General features: G+C 36.5%; 1 protein-coding gene across 1 annotated transcript in view; it reads right to left on the bottom strand.

Annotated features, from left to right (window-relative positions):
- rbm18 (RNA binding motif protein 18) overlaps nt 1-17950 on the bottom strand; it is a 33846-nt gene continuing 15896 nt past the window's right edge. Inside the window, exons 3-6 of the mRNA XM_043720106.1 lie at nt 14719-14845; nt 8499-8585; nt 6047-6132; nt 1-2477 (exon numbers count right to left, since the gene is read on the bottom strand). Of these exons, the coding sequence (XP_043576041.1) occupies nt 2303-2477; nt 6047-6132; nt 8499-8585; nt 14719-14845 (475 nt within the window). The 3' untranslated portion in view covers nt 1-2302. The remainder of the gene's footprint in view (nt 2478-6046; nt 6133-8498; nt 8586-14718; nt 14846-17950) is intronic.

The raw sequence follows: 17950 nt of genomic DNA, 5'->3' as shown, positions 1-17950 counted from the left end.
AAGCTTTAAATATGTATTTTTAATAGTTTCCAAAAGATAAAAGGCTTCACAATAACAGAAGAAATTTGCTATACCAGACAAAATCTAGAAAGAAAAACTAATACATTCCATTTACTCTTCAATGTTGAGCAACTGAAAGTTTAATATGTATTTTTTAATACCTAAAAAATATTTCATTACAAGTCATAAATAATAAATTTTACACAAAGAATGACATTAACATTTTTCCATTATACACAGACAACATCTTTAAAAGGGACTTAATCATAAAATATATACAGTTTCTAATTCAAATCATGATTTGTTCCAGGGATGACTCTTCAATGTACAAGTAAAAACCAGGGTTAAGAATTGGCCCCTTACCCAAGGTATAGGACTAAACCCATTGTGATTAGGAACATCCAGTCACTTTGGGCCTAATTTATATACCAAGGATTGCAAAAAAAGGAAGCAATTTTACCACTTTGGGTGGTTTACAGGAGGAAAAAGCCAGTCAGTTCCTGAGATCAATTTAGTGGCTTGGCTAAAAATAAGAGACTCAGTCTTCAAAAAGCTGGGTCATAGTGCTAAAGACATCTGGCTAACTAAAACAAAATCTGCACTTCAACCCCATAATATTAACCAATTTAATTCCAAGGCTGCTTGAAGTAATAGTATCAATTTCTGTAAATATTTACAAATCCACATTCACACATTACAGTACATGACTGATATGTTTAGGTTACTGCGTGGCAAATATTTTGTGACAAAGGATCAAAATTGCTTTAATGTCTTTCTGGCATGGGAAGGAGATTAGTGCAATGGATGATAAACCTCTCGTTACATGCAGCAAGCAGTGCATATCACAATCTCCAAAACCCATACTCCGTTACAATTCACGTCCTCAGCAAGTATATGCCAGATCAAGGTCTTCACTAGAAAGTTATGGATATCTTTAAAAGTACCAACAGGTCTTGTCTTATTTAAAAAAAGAGTAAAGTATTTTTCACTTATTCTTCAGTAAGGTCCGTCATATGCTATATTTGCCAACCCCAATCCACAAGATTGTGAATAATGAATAAAAAAACAATGGTTGACAGGATCATGGAAAAGAGTTGCTTTATTTGTAAAGATTATGTTGGATCTATCATAATTCAGAATAGGCAGTGTAGTGGTAATGTCATCGGTCTTGCAATCCAGTCTAATGTCTGGGGATGTCCATTCAGACTCCATGACACATGGCAAAATCGGAATTCAATAAAATGCACTGAATAAAAAAACTCGCCAAATGGCAATGATGTAGCCACCGTTGATTGTCTTAAAAATCCACCCGGTTCAATGCCCTTTATTCTGGTCTACATGTAACTCCAGATCCACAGCATTGCCAATGACAATGAACACGATGTGCAATAAATGCTTACCTTGCCAGTGATGCCCACATCCCATTCATGAGTAATTATAAAAAGATCAGTTGCGCAATACCAGGAATCTTGACTTCCGAAGTTTACGTTAGCTAAGTACCATGAGAGTTTATTTAATTACATTTAATTTCATGATATTTTACCATTTCTGTAATCTGGATCATTACCAATTCTCCTTTAAAAAGAAACTTTAATATGGCCATTTACAAGGTGTAAAACAGTTGAATGTTTAGCATTGTCACATCAAAACAAAATTGACTTGTGGAAAAAAGATAGCCAGAACATATTATTTTGGAAATATTATCTTAATCGAACACGCAGTACAATTTAACTACACATTCAGTATAAAACTTTTATTTCATTATCAGACTTTCCATGATGTATATTGCCATCAAATCTGCAACTACATTTGCATTCTTATTCTAAATTTGCAATCAAACAGAAAGGGAAATGTCACCATATAATCCAGGGATTTTACCAGCAAACCTTAGTTCAATAGAGAACTGCAAGATTATGGATGCCACTTGCATGATAAACCACAGCAAAATACCCTTGCACTGCAAAATTGCAAGAAATAGTTGAGACCATTACTCAAGTAACAGCCTTATTTCAGTCACAGTCGAAGTCATGGTCTCAGTTTTAATTAGCATGGCCAAAATTGACACTCACATTAGAAATCAGCTTTCTAGGATGAAAGGTCGATGAGCTCAGCACTGCTAATTACTCTGCTGGCATACATTTGAACCATATGCTTTAAAGACCAATAGCTTAACTTTTAAATTTTGTTTAGAAAAATAAATCATATCATACCAAGTCACTATGCAGTAATCATTGGATTTTGCAGTTCCACTGAATATCAAAGAAATCTGATAAGAAAGACTCTGAAGTACTCATGGTGTCAGTCATTGCTTGGATTTCCGAACAAGTCTAGAATAGGGAGCAGTTCGTGATTTGTTGCCAGGTACTTTGTCTGTGGGCTTATTGTACGAGTAAGCTGGGGGCCCTGTATACTCCACATCTGGGTTTTCAGCCATCATTTTAAGCTTGGTTTCAATTGCTTTTATTTTTGCACTAATGCTGCAAATAAAAAGAGATGACCATTAGAACAAGATTAAAGCCCCTTAATCTACATTATATCTGGCGGCTTTGAAAAGTCAATGGCAAAGTGACTTTTGAAATCAAGTAGGTTGCTATTAACATAATAGCTTAAGATATTGTTTGCCGTACTTTAGAAAATATAGATATGTAATGTCAAGCAACAAAATGAAAGCTGTCCTAAAATGTTTGAAGTTTTCATTTGAATACAAAAAAAAATTAACAATGGAATATCCTTGGTAGCAGAAAAAGCTAAAATCTGTTGAACAGCAGTACCTAGAATTCAATACAAACATCTATAATACAAGATTTGTTTTTTTGGTATCTTTAAATAACCTGCATGAAAAATGAACTGCAATAATGATCCAACTGCATCTAGCAAATGGCATCTATTCTATTTCTCCCCCCCCATTTTTACATAACACACTTCAAATTATATCCACTGTAGAACTAATTATTTCAGTCTATGAAAGTACAATTGCAATCAGAGTACAGAATTTAAATCTTAAATTTACATTGTCTCCAAAGACTGTCCCCTCAACGTTTTTTTAAAAAAAAGGTTTACAATTTTACAGCGGACCCAATGAAGCTGGAAAAAGTCTATTGAGACACCTCCAGCATGGGGTCCATACAAGAGAAATACTATTTTCTATCTAATTTTGCCAAACAGGAACTCTAGTTCTTAATCTGATTTTATAATAATATAAAGATTTGTTTATTGGATTAATATGGGATCTACAAATGTGTTAGATAATTTCAAAACTAGTTAGACTATATCACTGAATTTAATTTTCCTGTGAATGGCATGAGACCATGATCATTATTGCAGTCTTGGGTGTTGACTGGTGTTGCAGAGACATCTGAAAACACCAGCAGCTGGAAAAAAACAAGGGTATCAATCTCCCATGAATCTTCACACCGCTTATAGTTAATACACGTTTTAAAGCACTGACTGCACAATCTTAGGTTAGATTCAGTGTAACGAAAACCTTGCTCATCATCTTCTAGCTAGTCTATCAGTAGTTAATAGGTTATTCATGAATAGGTTGTGTCCTCTATTTAGTGATGACAGTAAAGTTGGTCTCAAAATGAATTTTAAAAATGCACTGAACAAATACATTTAACAAAGTTGGACAATACGGAGTATATGTGGTACTTTACAAGTGGTTGATTTGTCCTTTTGATGTTTATAGAAATGAGTGAAGAAAACAATCAGCTGGTCAAAGCAATCATTTCATATCTGTAAAACTTACATTGGATGACTTATTTCCTTCCCACTTTTTTTTGGTTAGTTCTGATCTTGCTCAGTTCATTATCATCATCATCACACTCAGATCACAGATCATAGAGATGGACAGTACGGAAACAGACCCTTCAGTCAAACTTGTCCCTGCCAACCAGATATCCCAACTTAATCTAGTCCCACCTGCCAGTACCTGATTAGGAATAGCCATGCTGACTATTCCTAATCAGTCCTTTCCTTTCCAAATACTTGTAAGTTGTGTCCCTTAGGATTCCCTCCAACAACTTGCCCACCACCAATGTCAGGCTCAGTGGTCTATAGTTCCCAGGCCTGTCCTTACCACCCTTCTTAAACAGTGGCACCCCATTAGCCAACCTTCAGTCTTCCGGGACCTCACCTATGACTATCGATGATACAAATATCTCAGCAAGGGATCCAGCAATCACTTCCCTAGCTTCCCAGAGTTCTAGGGTAGACCTGATCAGGTCCTGGGGATTTATCCACAGCAGAAAAGCTCTAGAACATGCAGTTTAATCTTCCTCACCCTATGCAATTCAGTGAAGTTCTTGGAAATACAGATGATCTAAGTTGCTACTATTTATTATTTTGAAACTTTGTTAATGTCAATTGGTCTGTGCGCATCCCAGCTGAACCAAATCCTACATCAACACGGACATTTATAACAGGTGTGAAGATTGAGCAGAAGCAGAAACGCTGGCTGATGACATGTCCTGACCTAACCCAATGCCTTAAGACTAATTTTAGAGTCAGATGTACAGCACGGAAACAGACCCTTTCGTCCAAATCGTCCATGCCAATGAGTGCAGTTTCTCCAACAAATATGAATTGAACCATATAGGTCTTGGATCTTAACTACTCAACGATATTGATTGAAGGTCAAAAATATGATATTCAACGTATTGTGCGAATTAAGCATAATTTAAATGTCAGTTGATAGCACCGTCACCTCAGTTGGGAGGTTTTGGGTTCAAACCTCACTTCAGAACTCAATATTACATTGAGTCTATGCTATGCTTTCGGAGGTGCCACCATCTGGATGAAACATTAAACCAGTGTTCTGAAGCCTCAGATATTTAGAAAAGATCCAACGGCAAATTTTGATAAAAGCAGGGGCCATTGTCCCAGAGACTTGACAATAATTATCCTTATACCAGGATCACTAAGCCAGATTTGATTGCTGCTACATTTGTTGTGGAACCTTACAGGTTGTAAAAATTAACTAGTCTTTCCTATATTACAAAGATTACACTGCAAAAGTACTGCTTTACATGCTTTGAGACATCTGGAGATCACAAAACTTACTGTTTAAAAGCAATTGCAACCACTGTGCCATCAATTTAAAAGACTTCACTATTAAAGAATAACATTTTCTTTCTTAGAGACTTGTTAATTTGTTAGACGAGTGAGGAACAGAAAAATGCAATTAGAATGGGCATTCATTGCAGTTTGTATTGAATCAGTTTAGCTTCTGTCATTCAAAAAGAAAATGCGACAGATGCTGGAAATCTGAAATAAAAACAGAACAAACTGGAAACATTTAACATGTCAGGCAGCTTCTGTGAAGAGAGCAAAGTTATTTCAAGTTGATAACCCTTTGTTGAATGAAAAGTCATTGACGTTGAGTTTTTTTTCCCCTTCAAAGACATGACCTGCGAGTAGCTTCTGCAATTGTTGAAATGTGCTACATATACATGAGAACGCAATGAAGCATAGTGAAAGACACGACACAGCTATAGTTTAAACTGCTTCAAGGCTCAAACCTACATTCAAAAGAGCAAAAGTAAAGACAATCAAGAAATCAAAGGAAAAAGAAAATATGCATTTTTATAGAATTTTACGTCCTTTACCAAGTACTGTTGAAATGCTGTCATTTGCTATAGACCTTGCACAGTAAGGTCTCTACAGCAATGGGACAAATGACAGTTTAGTGTTTGGTTGAAAGATAAATAATGGTCAGGAAGAATAGAACTTTCGTCCCCTTCTTTGAAGGGTGTCACGCATTATTTAAGCTAATCTGAATGGGAAACCAGAGCCTCAATTTAGTGTCAGCTGACAGACAGCAACTCTAGCTGCACAACACTCCCTGAAATGTCACCTTAAATGATGTGCTCAAGTCTGTGCAATGGAGTTTAAACTCAATCTTCCATAGAATAGAATATGGGGCACAAGAAAACTTGAGATTCCATTCCATGTAAACATGCCTTAAGCTTGGATAGTGACTCTTTTCAATTCTGGAGACTTCAATGTGCTTGTGACTAAATGGCTTAAATAACGTTCGCTACATTACCTCAGGTTGGACTGCACTGGCTCAGTGCTTGAGGAAGGCTCCAGGCTTATTGGAAGAATCTTGTCATTTTTATATTGATCATATCTCTGCATAAAACAGGAAAACGTAGACAAATTTTCATTAGATCAGAATATGCACTCCAATTTACAGCAGGAAGAAACAAGATCTGCATAAACAGTTAAAGAAAAATACATGATACTGGCATGAAAGATCACTATTTTAGTCAAGTAGTTACCCAAGCTGCTAGTACAAACACCAATTATAATTAAATAAATTTCTCTAACCTGTAAACAGAATGCTGCATTTATTTTGATCCACAAATGGTACCAGTTCTTAAAATGGTGAAACATTAACTAACCTACTTATTGATGAAACAATGAACTGCAGAATTGAATAACCGCCCACAGCAACAACTAGATTTTCAAATGTGTGATATGAAAGTATCAAAGTTATCCTGCACCTTCAGCAAAAACAACTGAAAAAGTTATCAGGGATACAACATTGGATCTCTGTCCTGTGCACATGTTCTTGGCATTTGCTCTATCCACATAATTGGAATGCATTTTATTCAGGCATGTTCAGATAAAGTTAACTTTGCAAAACAAGATATATGTATTGTACATGTATGGGGGAGGGTGAGGGCATTGATTTTGCATAAATATAACAATTCTCTAGCTAGTGCAGAAAATCCTGCTCAGGTCAAAGTGAACAGGTCACAGTACCAATTCCACCAGACAATTGGCTCAAGAATTCCACAAGAAACGCATTTCCCCTGCAAGAAAAACAACCGGGTTCTGTATTAAGCTCTCACTTTCAATTGTTATAAGAGAGGTGTATTCTCAATAGAGTGATATATTTAAATATAATTACATGTAATTCAATGGAGATTGTGCTCCTAAATCATTTATACTCCTTCCACCTGTTCCTTAACTGATTTTGAAAAATACCAATGTATTAAGAAAAGTTTTTAGCGGAGTACACTAAACCTCGTTATTTACCACTAGTTCTTGGGAGTAATAGCCTTTCACTATACATTAGATATTATTTGGGTAGACAAATGCAGTACAAATTGCAGTGCTGAAATGTTTCTCTAGCCTGACTCTAGAATACCGTTACTTCAGAACATTTACAAAGAAAAATATAAAGAATGCAGTTAATAGCTGAGTAAAAACAATTCAATGTGTCCAACCAAAATGTACATGCTAAAGTACTGAAGCCAAAAGATATTAAAAAGCTGGTTTCGGTAATTATCAAAATAGAAGGTGCAATTTTCAATTCAGCTGTAGGGTTCCCTTGAACAGAAAAGTTAGAAACACTGTTTAGAATCCTCAGTTTCAAGGCCCCTGAAACAGCACCAGCACATTCGATGCTCCCTCAAATGTTTTATTTGGCAGTTGTTCAAACTTGCTTTCTAGGTGGAACTTTTGAAATGTCCTGCAGCTGTTAACTGCTCCTTGCCCACGCAATTTTCATGAAAATAACCAGGATCCTCAATTTACCCAAGTTACAGGTCACAATTAGAATGCTATAGAACGTTCCTATTATTTGCAACAGCACTCAAAACATAAATTAGCATAGTTCAATAAAGTAATCAGTCTGTATGACTGCTGCAATCAAAAATATGGAACTTGACAAAAACAACCTTTGTTAGAAATCAGATGAAAGGAACTAGATCCGCTCTTACTTTCACTATTTCAAACTCAAGTTAAGAACCAGAACTTGTCAATTTGAAAATGTAATTAATTTTAGGGAAAAGAATAGCTTGCCTATTTTCTTCCTCACCACCCATAATGCAGGCTAAGACCACTGACCATCAACAGAACTCATTTTCTCACATTTATCGGAACTATTTTAATCTAAAAACACATTGCAATCAGAGCTTGATTTCTATTACATGCTTTGGCACATGAGACACAACAGCCTGCTTACCTCAGTATAGAGCACTACTGCCATATGCAATTCATTAGTCATAACTATTGGATAGATAACCAATGCCAAAAGTCTTTGACGCTTTGGACACAATTTGTCAGCGACTGAAATACTTCTGCGCTATCCATGAGACTGCTTGTGGTTTACAAATGTTCAAGTACCAAAAATCTTCAGAGACCAAAAATGGAAATTTACTTAACAAAAGGCCCTAACATATTTAAACTAAATGTTCAGAAAGTAAAACACTGCCACTAGAACGACAAACTGATCTCTAGGTATGAAATTTTGCACTTACACCAGGATTGAAGGCAAGATCTGGATTACTTAATGGTGCCAATTACAGCATTTGTTGCGCTAATTTTCTACAGCTTTAGTTCATTCAGTTGGGTGCTAAAGCACAAAATGACTAAAGTATAAAATTATAACCCTAAAGAGTAAACTCAGTCTGCACTTTTAAATCTGAAATCTTGCTGGAAAAAAGGGAATTTTACATTCAGGACAAAAATTCAAAAACAAAATTCACCTTCACTTGTGCATGAGCCCAACGCACTACCAGTTTCTTGGAGAGGGCAAGTTTGCCATTTAAGCACTGAATGGCTCGTTCAGCTTCCTAAAAGTAACAAAATGATACTAAGTTAATAGTGTGGAAAAATAACATTTGTTTCTTAAAAACCTCACTGGTGTACAGTCATCAAGTAATTTAAGATTAATTGTCAGTCTTAGCTTAGTTTGCAGTACTCCTGTGTTTTAATATGAAAGTCTTGGGTACAAGCCCCAAACAAGACGAGAGTACACAATCTAGTTTGGAATGTTTGTTCATTACAAAAGGAAGTACATCTTTCAATTGAAATGTTAAAAAGGGGCTCTGTCTATTCTCTTGTGGATATAAAAATCCAACGCAGCCTAAAGAGATGCATAGTTGGTGCCCTGTCTCCCCAATGTAGATGAGACCACATGGAGAATAACGGACACAGTGGATGACGTGTGGAGGTGCAGGAAAATCTCTGCTGAATGTGGAAGGTTCCTTTGGGGCCTTGGATGGAGGTGAGGGTGCAGGTTTTTATACCTCTTGCAGTGGCAAGGGCAAGTGCCGGGAGTGGAGGGAGGGGTGGTCCTAACGAGGGAGTCGTGGAGGGAATGGTCTCTATGGAATGCTGATGGGGGAAGGGGGCGTGGGGGGGAAGAATTTGACTGAGGTGGTGAAAATGGCAGAGGTGGATACATTGTATCTGTAGATTGGTGGCTGGAAGGTGAGGACTAGGGGGGGCTCTGCCCTTGTTGCAGTTAGAGGTGTGCGGTTCAAGGGTGAAGGTCCAAGAGGTGGAGGCGGTGGACTGCAGGGCATTGTTGACCATGTGGGAGAGGCAATTGCGGTCCTTGAAATTGGCAGCCATCTGGGATGTTCTGGAGTGGAAATGCTCCTCCTGGGAGCATATGAGGCAGAGGTGGAAGAATTGGGAGTAAGGGATAGCGATTTTACGGGAGGTGAAAGTGGGGGGACGTGTAGTCCATGTAGCGAGAGAGTCAGTGGGTTTGAAGAAGATGTCTGTGCTGAGTTGGTTGCTGGAAACGTAGATGGAGAGGTCCATAACAGGTTCAAGGTGTCCACAATGGTCCAGGTGAACCGGAGGTCAGGATGGAAGGTGCTAGTGAAGTTGATGAACTGTTCAACCTCCTCGTGAGAGCACGAGGTGACACCAATACAGTGATCAATGTAGTGGAAGAAAAGATGGGGAATGGTGCCGGTGTAACTACAGAAGATAGACTGTTCCACATACCTGAAGAACAGGCATAGCTGGGGCCCATGCAGGTGTCCATGGCTACCCCTTTGGTCGGGAGGAAGTGGAACCCACTGTACTACTTGGACAACATTCACAAGTCATTTGAGGTTCAATCATTATTTAGGATGCTATTGTAACCCCTTAATTATTATAGCTTTGACAAACTGCAGGTCAAATATTAAATACACTAGCTCAATTGCTATTATGTTAACTCTATTCTGAATGGGTGCAATGAAAGATTAAAATGCAACTCTGAAATCTCACTTAAAAGACATGTGCGCTAACTTCACCTGAAACCTATATATTGCCTAGTCAATTTAATATGATAATATTGCTAGATTTCACAGCCACCCACAGTCAAATGATAATGTCATATGATTCAGCCAATAGCAAAACGAATTGGGTAGGGGTTTGGCTAGTACTGCAAGTTTCTCACTGAACTGTCTCAAAAATCTATTTGTTTTATTGTCTTGGGAATTAATTTGTTTTTCCTCAATTGTTTTGGGAAATTGAGAATAATTAATAAGCATTCTGCTCTTAGTCAGCAGATAACAAATCTAGTAGAAATAATCCTTATTAGATCATCAATATTACTAAACTTCAAATGCTTACAAGATGCCAGAGAATGAGTTTTAAAAATTTAAATATTGGAAAAATAGCTGTACAAACAAACCAGGAGCCAGGATTTTTATGGCCTAGAATTCATAGACCAGCAGCTAGTAATTTCACAAAATTAAAAATGGAAGAACTTGACAATATATTTGTATGAAGAGAATCAGACAGGAGTGTGAAGATTCAAGGGTTGCATGCTTATTGTAAGAGCAGATATAAATGAGCAAATCATTGCCTCAGTTTTTACAATGGAGGCAGATACTGAAATTCAAACATTGGTGATTATTTAAAAAGAGATGTTTGTTACACAGTTACTTAACTCAAGATATTTAAGTTACTGGGATCTTTTCATACACTCATTGAGAAATAAGAATCTGGCTATATTATAATTTTCCAGAATACTTAGGAATGATTAAATTGTGCCAAAGTTAGCAAAAACAAAAGATAAGTAAGGAAGTTACAGATCAGTTAATCTCACATTGGTTATTAATAAACTACTCAACTGTACATATTACAAAGCTCACAATGGAACCCGAGTTATGGCATTTCAGCACAGATGCAAAAACAAAAAGCAAGTTGCATTTGACCAGCCTCACAATAAATTGAATAAATACCAGTGGAGGAATGGAAGTTGAAATGGATTTTCAAAAACATTTGGAAAAGGTAAAATGTTGACACTCAAGATAGAATTAAAGAGGAATGTAGCAACACAAGTTGTTGGAGGGTGTGAGCAAATGATTTGAAAGATGTGGCAAGTAATATTTTCGATGGTTCTGGCTTGGTGATGATCTTACGTAGTACATTCATAAATGATGCAGACGCGGGCTTTGATAGACCAATACGATGATTTGCTAATGACACCAAATTGTACCATTGATGACAATGAGTTTTTGACCACAGACCTGATATTACCAAGTTCACTTCTTCCCATTTCTGTAACATCACAGAACTCTGCCTGATACTTTAGATCTACAGCTGATAACATTTTTAATGCCTTAATTAGCTCTAGACAACTTTTCCAATACTGGTGGCTTACTCCACATTCTGAATCCTCTAAACTGGAGGTCATCTAAAATTCTGCCGCCCGTACCCTGTTCACCAGAACCCAGTACTCACTAACCTAAACTGGTTCCCAGTAAGCAATGTCGCCATTTTAAATTTTTTTAAATTAATGCCTGGCTAACCCACTCTAACCTATGTAATCCTTTTTAGCATTACAATGCTCAAAAAGATATCGACACTCAGTCACTTCTGGTCTCATGAATTTTTGATTTTAAACACTCCCAAACAAACCCACAGGTGAACTGCCAAAGACTTCAATCTCTGGAATTCCCTCTTTGAATCAGTCCAATTGCTTGCGCCTTTCCTTCAAGATGCTTCTTGACTATACTTGTTCATCTGTCCCATAGTCCCTTATGTGGCTCGATGCCAAATTTTAATCTCTTCCAAAGCACTGTGGAACAGTTTACAATGTTAAGGCAGCACATAAATACAAGTTTTGATTATTTCTGGTTGCAAAAAGCTGTAGCAGGACATTCACAGATTAGTTAGCTATAAAAAGGTCAGAGACTGGGCAGATGCAGTTCAATGTAGAAAAAAAAAGAATATATTTGGGAAGAATAAGGCAAGGAAATGCAGACTTCAAGATTCCAAGAAGTTAAATGGAACAGAGAAATCTTATTTTCGGACAATCATTCTTAAAAAGATGGATATAGGGCCATCAAAATGGATAAGCAAATCCTTGGTATGTCTATAAATACAGAATACGAGAGAAAGGAGGATAGCTCTTGTGCTGCAGTGATAATGTCTGAGCCAGGAGCTCCAGGTTCAAGTCTCACTTGATAACATCTCTGAACACCAAGCTTAGAAATACCTACAAAAGGATAAAAGGAGTAGTATTGGAACTACAGGACCACAATCTGAGATTACTGTGTAATTTTGAGCACCCTCAAAAAAAAGGTACATTGTAGATTTACTATAATATCATGAAGAACAAGCTGGTAGACAGATTTGACAAATTAGATATTTTCACTAATGCTGAAAAGAGCAAGGTACCACCCAATAAAGAACTTCAGAATTATAAAAGGTTAAGCTAAAGATAAAAATTGATAGATCATTTCTATAGGGATAGTGACAGTTAACAAGTGGGCAGAAATTAAAAGGAGGTGGGAAAGCATATCTTATTTAAGACTGGTTATATGTTGAATGCACTGCTGCAGACCATTGGTGAAACAAAGTTTAGCAATTCTCTTAAGTAGGAATTAAGTAATTATTTGAAAAAATATAATGGGAGGGGAAAAAAGTATGGAGAGAAGGGAGGTGCTCGAGATGACAATACTAACACAAAATTCAACCAAGTGGCCTGTTTCTGGACCCAGACATTTTATGATTCTTTGAAAACAGGGTAATATACAATTATGATTAGTCAAATACCATTTTAAAATGCTTTATTAACTAATTGGCCTCAAGGGTCTAGCATAACTAACATGGATGATTACTGGAATGAGAAATATATTCAAGCAGAATTAACTCCTGCTTGTTTTCTTTAGAATAGGGGCTTCTTGGTGACAATTTTATTTTTTAAGAATACTGAAGATGACTGACATAATTAAAATCTCCTTAAAAATGTGGGCCAAGCAACATGAAGCAAATTTTCACATAAAATGCTAGGAAGTAACTGGTCCAATAGGTTTCCCAGGAAGGCCACCAAGACAAAGAATAAATTGAGTGAACGAGTATCTAAAAACATTTCTGAATACAGCTCCAGAAGTGTGACAAGGTTGATTGGATTTCAATCCTATGAAAAAGGCAAAAGTTATTGGGCTGAATTGATGCTAAAGAGAATATAACTTAACACCTGCAGACATTTGTATATGAGGTCAGACCCACATACCTCACCTTACAAAGTGCTGGGGTCTACTCCAGCACTACACAACCTATGTTGTGTACTTCACTCAGGGCTAATTTCAGGTCTAGAAAGCAAAAAATTAGCCTAACATAAGTCTCACTTTAACATAATTATAAATATAAATCAGCATTCAAAATGAGGTTGGTTGTCCTTCACCGTCAAAGCTGTTTCTGATTGAGGGTTCTCTTTCTTTGTAGAAAAGTGCTAACTACACCTTATTAGTATGTAAGAGGAAGTGAAGTCAATAAAATAAAATACCTGAGGGAGGTCACCCAAGGTCACCAAGTATTAAGGTCTGTACAGTTGACTGGTAAACAGACTGGTTCAGGAGTTTTTCCTCATGTTTGTTGCAAAGGTTATTTTCCTTTGTTGCTACCATGTTCAAATATGTGAAGCCTTCTCCAAACTAATGGTTTATAGAATTTCCAGAGATATATTAGTTATTTGTGAAAGTAGAAATTCATATACACTGAATTTTGTATTATATCAAACTTAACTTTTAATTCTAAGAATTAAGCCAAAAACAGTTGCCCATGATAATATTCAGTGCAGTTTGAAATAAATTAAGTGCTATTAAAATTAAGTGCTATTATCAGTGTCTTTGGCTAGAACACCACAAACGGAATTGTTATTCAAAGTTTTGTAATATAAATATTAAAAATTAAGTCTGAAATATTATCTAAATTTAACATACAAAACCTTGGTAATTTATTAATTAGTCCCCTTTATGACGGTATGGATATGCTTCTGAAGCAGAGACTGTATCAGAAGGCCTTACCTGTCATCTTGTGGGTTGCGCTCAAAAGTATCAAATTTGATTTCCAAAAGTGAACCTTTACATTTTAATTTAAGCCAATAGGTATGTGGCACTGGTGCACACCTCCATATACAAAGTGTGACCTATTAATTAACTAGCCAATACACCAAGCTTTTTCCAACTGGACTAAGTTTTCATGACGAGGGTAATTGATAAAGTTGTTGTCGACAAATAATTTGTATATGGTGGGATCAATAAAAGTTATAAAGCGAAGTGTGAAGTTTGAAGGTAATAGAATTGCAAGCTATTGGAAGGACCAGGAATCTAAGTAGTAGATGGAAAAGACAGCTGTGATAATAAAAGGGACTAACGAATGCTGCAAGAAAAAGGAAAGATGGGAAATTAAAATGACACTAATTGTGATGGATAAAATAATTATTACTGTTTTATGATGCACAAAGCAGTTATTTGAAAACATTTTTCTGCTTCCTTGTTAAATAAAATTGAAATGGTTTTTGTATTGGGGTTGGACACAAGTGCTGTCAAGTCAAGTACAGACAATAGCATTACTATCCAGAGTTATTTAATTCCAAGTAAGTAGAACCAATATAAATACTACATTTAAGAGCTTTGATTTGATTTTTAATGGCCCAAAAGGAATAAACAACTTTGAAAAAATACCTACCTCTTTTGTCTCAAAGTTGACAAAGCAGTAGCCTCTAGGTTGCCCCTCAAGCGGACCAGATTTGTGAAAGAGGAAGTCAAATTGCTTCACTTTTCCAAATTTCTGGAGTAGCTTTAGAAGGTTGTATCTGAAAGAGATGAAAATACTGTTAACACCACTTTGGCTGCCGATTAAGATTTGAATATTAACAAATTTGAAAGAAACCTGCAGACATACACTATTTTAATGGTAGCCTGAACTGTAAATACAAATAGATTTTCAAAAAATGGAGGGTTCTGTTTAAAGCTTTGCTCCCATTCCAAGCTGACATGTTTTACTAGGTTCACTAAACACTAACATACAGGAACCTGAGATCAAAACATCAGTAGCATTGCTGAAATCTCTCATGCAACAGAAGAAAAACAAGTTTAATACACTCAACCACGGATAAATATTTGAGCAGGGTACAGAAGCAACATAAAAAAGTGAGGCTGTCACAGGAGGGCATATTTAGTTGTAGAAATGATCAAGTGTAAAACAGAATTTTTTTTATTTTGTCAAACAAAAAGGGAATACATAACAAGGGTAACATGGCTGGGAAAAACATACTTGGGGAATAAATTTAATTTTCTCCTGCCTGCAAATTGTCAATAAAACTATTAACAAATACTCTCACATGAAATCTCTTTCTGCCATTTTTCTTTCCCTTCAATTAATTTGGAGCTTTCTTTAAAAAAAGAAATTTTGGTTTTTCTATGTGTCATCAGGACGATTTTTAAAAACACATTCTCTGGTTGACCCCTCCCTGCCAAAATATGTTCATACAATACATTATTAGACAAGTCTGGTTAGATAGGTGCTATTTTGGGAGGAAAAAAGCTCTCCACTAATACAGATAGTCTGCACAATCATGAAACAGCAGTACACAAAAGCTGACACTTCTACTCTGTCTTTCAGGAGAGATTTACAGAAGGGAAAAAGCAGACTTACAAGTCTTTCTGGAAAATAAAGCTTTAAAAATGGTTTTGTACAGCTATTCATTTTTAAGACCGAGCTTCTGTTTTGAAGGCATGGTCAACAAGCAGCAATGGATTCAACAGCTGCAAACAACTTGTCAATCAAGCAAGCTATTTCTATCTAATTCACTGCCAATTTTCAAAAACATTTATCAGTGCCTCCAATTTTAAAGAGCTATTGTAGTAAATATGAACCCCCCCTCTTTTCATTGAAACAATAGACGGCAACTTTCTATAAGCTTTCAGAATCACAATGGGAAAGCCTTAACTGGGAAGTTGATAACGGATCTATCTTGAAAACTAGTAGTGAGAAACAAAATGCAGCCAAACATCAATGGAAGTAATTTTTGTTGCTCTGCCTTCATTCTTAGCATACAAAATTGAGTTTAGAATCAAAACAGATTAACTTGACTTCAATAGTTTATTACCAGGTTCTCTTATTTGTCCTTCAGCAGTAACCTTCACTTGCAGGGGGACTCACCTTCCCAGACACCATTCACTGAGATTGAATATATATATAAAGTTTTCATCAAGAGGGTTTAAAAAAAATTGCAAGGAACGCACAACACAAGAGAGATAGAGTTACAGAAATAGAACAAAGTTTATACACATTTATGGTTTGTGGTATTTTAACTATAATAAAATACAGAAGTATTATATGCACAGAAGAGGTAAGGAGTTGGGCTGAAAGAAAGATCATATTCTGAGACAGTCAGGCACACAGAAAACCAAAGGGAAATCAAAAACCACAGAAAAGGAGTGAAAGCATGACATTGATTTAAAAATACGAAATAGAGAGAGTAGACAAGCGTCCATAATACCCTGTACAGATCAGCCTCGGTTATTCGAACATCAATTATCAGAATTGATAATGCACCAAAAACCAAAAGGTAAAAAATCTTGGTGCACTAGAAAGTTTGAGCAGATGGTGATTGTATTTGGTTTATACTCAATACTCCAACAATTATGTTGTGAGGATATGCTTTATTGCAGCAGATCTTTAAATCCTCACATTGATACTTTGATAATAATCCACATGAAAATATTTCCTGGGCACGCCTGTTGCAATTTTTAAGTTTTCTTTTTAAACTCTATCCAATTTAGGAAACCACAATTCCAGCTCAGTCTGGTCCAAGGAGGCCACGCTGCTGCTTGTCAGTGTTGGATAACCCGGAAGAGGTTGAGACTTATTTTGGAACCTTCCTGGTTCAGGTGGATCAGATCGCTATGACAATTACTGTATCCAATGAACCTTCACGGAGTAACTCAAGTTGACACTTTGAAAATTCTTAAAATGAGACTTAAAAATTAAACAGCTTTTTAGAATGTATTTAGTTGCAAAGGGCAGCAAAAACATAGTCACATTTGTTTCTTATGAATAAGAAAAGTTCCAGCAAGTACTTGAGAATGCCACTATTCTTTATGGTGTAGCCAAAAGCATTCAAAAACAAAGGCAGAAATGAAAAACACTTTATAAATTGGCATATAAAGGAAACCTAGTGAAAATCCAGATGCATAGCATTATGAAAAAAAGCAGCTAACAGAAAGAGGTAGTTATAAGGAATAAAGCAGAGAGCAGGGTGGAGCTATAAATGGATATTTTCCAGACTAGCAGGATGTGGGTAGCAATAAGCCACATGATATGTGTAGGCCTTCTTTTGCTTTCCATTTATAAATTATGAATTAATACATTGCTTTGACGTGGACACAAAATAACAATTTGCTGATTGAGGCCATTGTAAATCAAAGAAGAATGGAAGGAGTCACAGGAGAAAACAGAGTTTAATAGACTGAAAAGTAATAGATGTCGCTCATTGCATAAAAATGCAGTAAAAGTTTAAAAACAAATGGCAAGATATTATAGGGGGGGGGGGGGGGACGAATTGCAGAAACAGAAATATTGGCATGCAGTCAATTAGGAATTTAAAAGCTACCTGAAAATAACATGAAATGCACATGGAATTGTACACAGGTATATTTCACACAAGTGCATACACACAGGGGTGGCATGGTGACTCAGTGGTTAGCACTGCTGTCATAGTGTCATGGACCCAGGTTCGATTCCAGCCTTGGGTGATTCCCTGTGGGGATTGTGCATACCCTCCTCCTGCCTGCATGGATTTCCTCTGGATTCTTCCCACAGTCCAAAGGTGTGCAGGTTAGGTGGATTGGCCATGCTGGATTGCTCAAAGTGTTGAGGGATGTGCAGATTAGGTGAATTAGCCATGGGAAATATG

This window comes from Chiloscyllium plagiosum, chromosome 30 (assembly GCF_004010195.1).
Source record: "Chiloscyllium plagiosum isolate BGI_BamShark_2017 chromosome 30, ASM401019v2, whole genome shotgun sequence".
NCBI classification, from domain to species: Eukaryota; Metazoa; Chordata; class Chondrichthyes; order Orectolobiformes; family Hemiscylliidae; genus Chiloscyllium; species Chiloscyllium plagiosum.
This window is presented reverse-complemented; position numbering and strand designations above follow the sequence as displayed.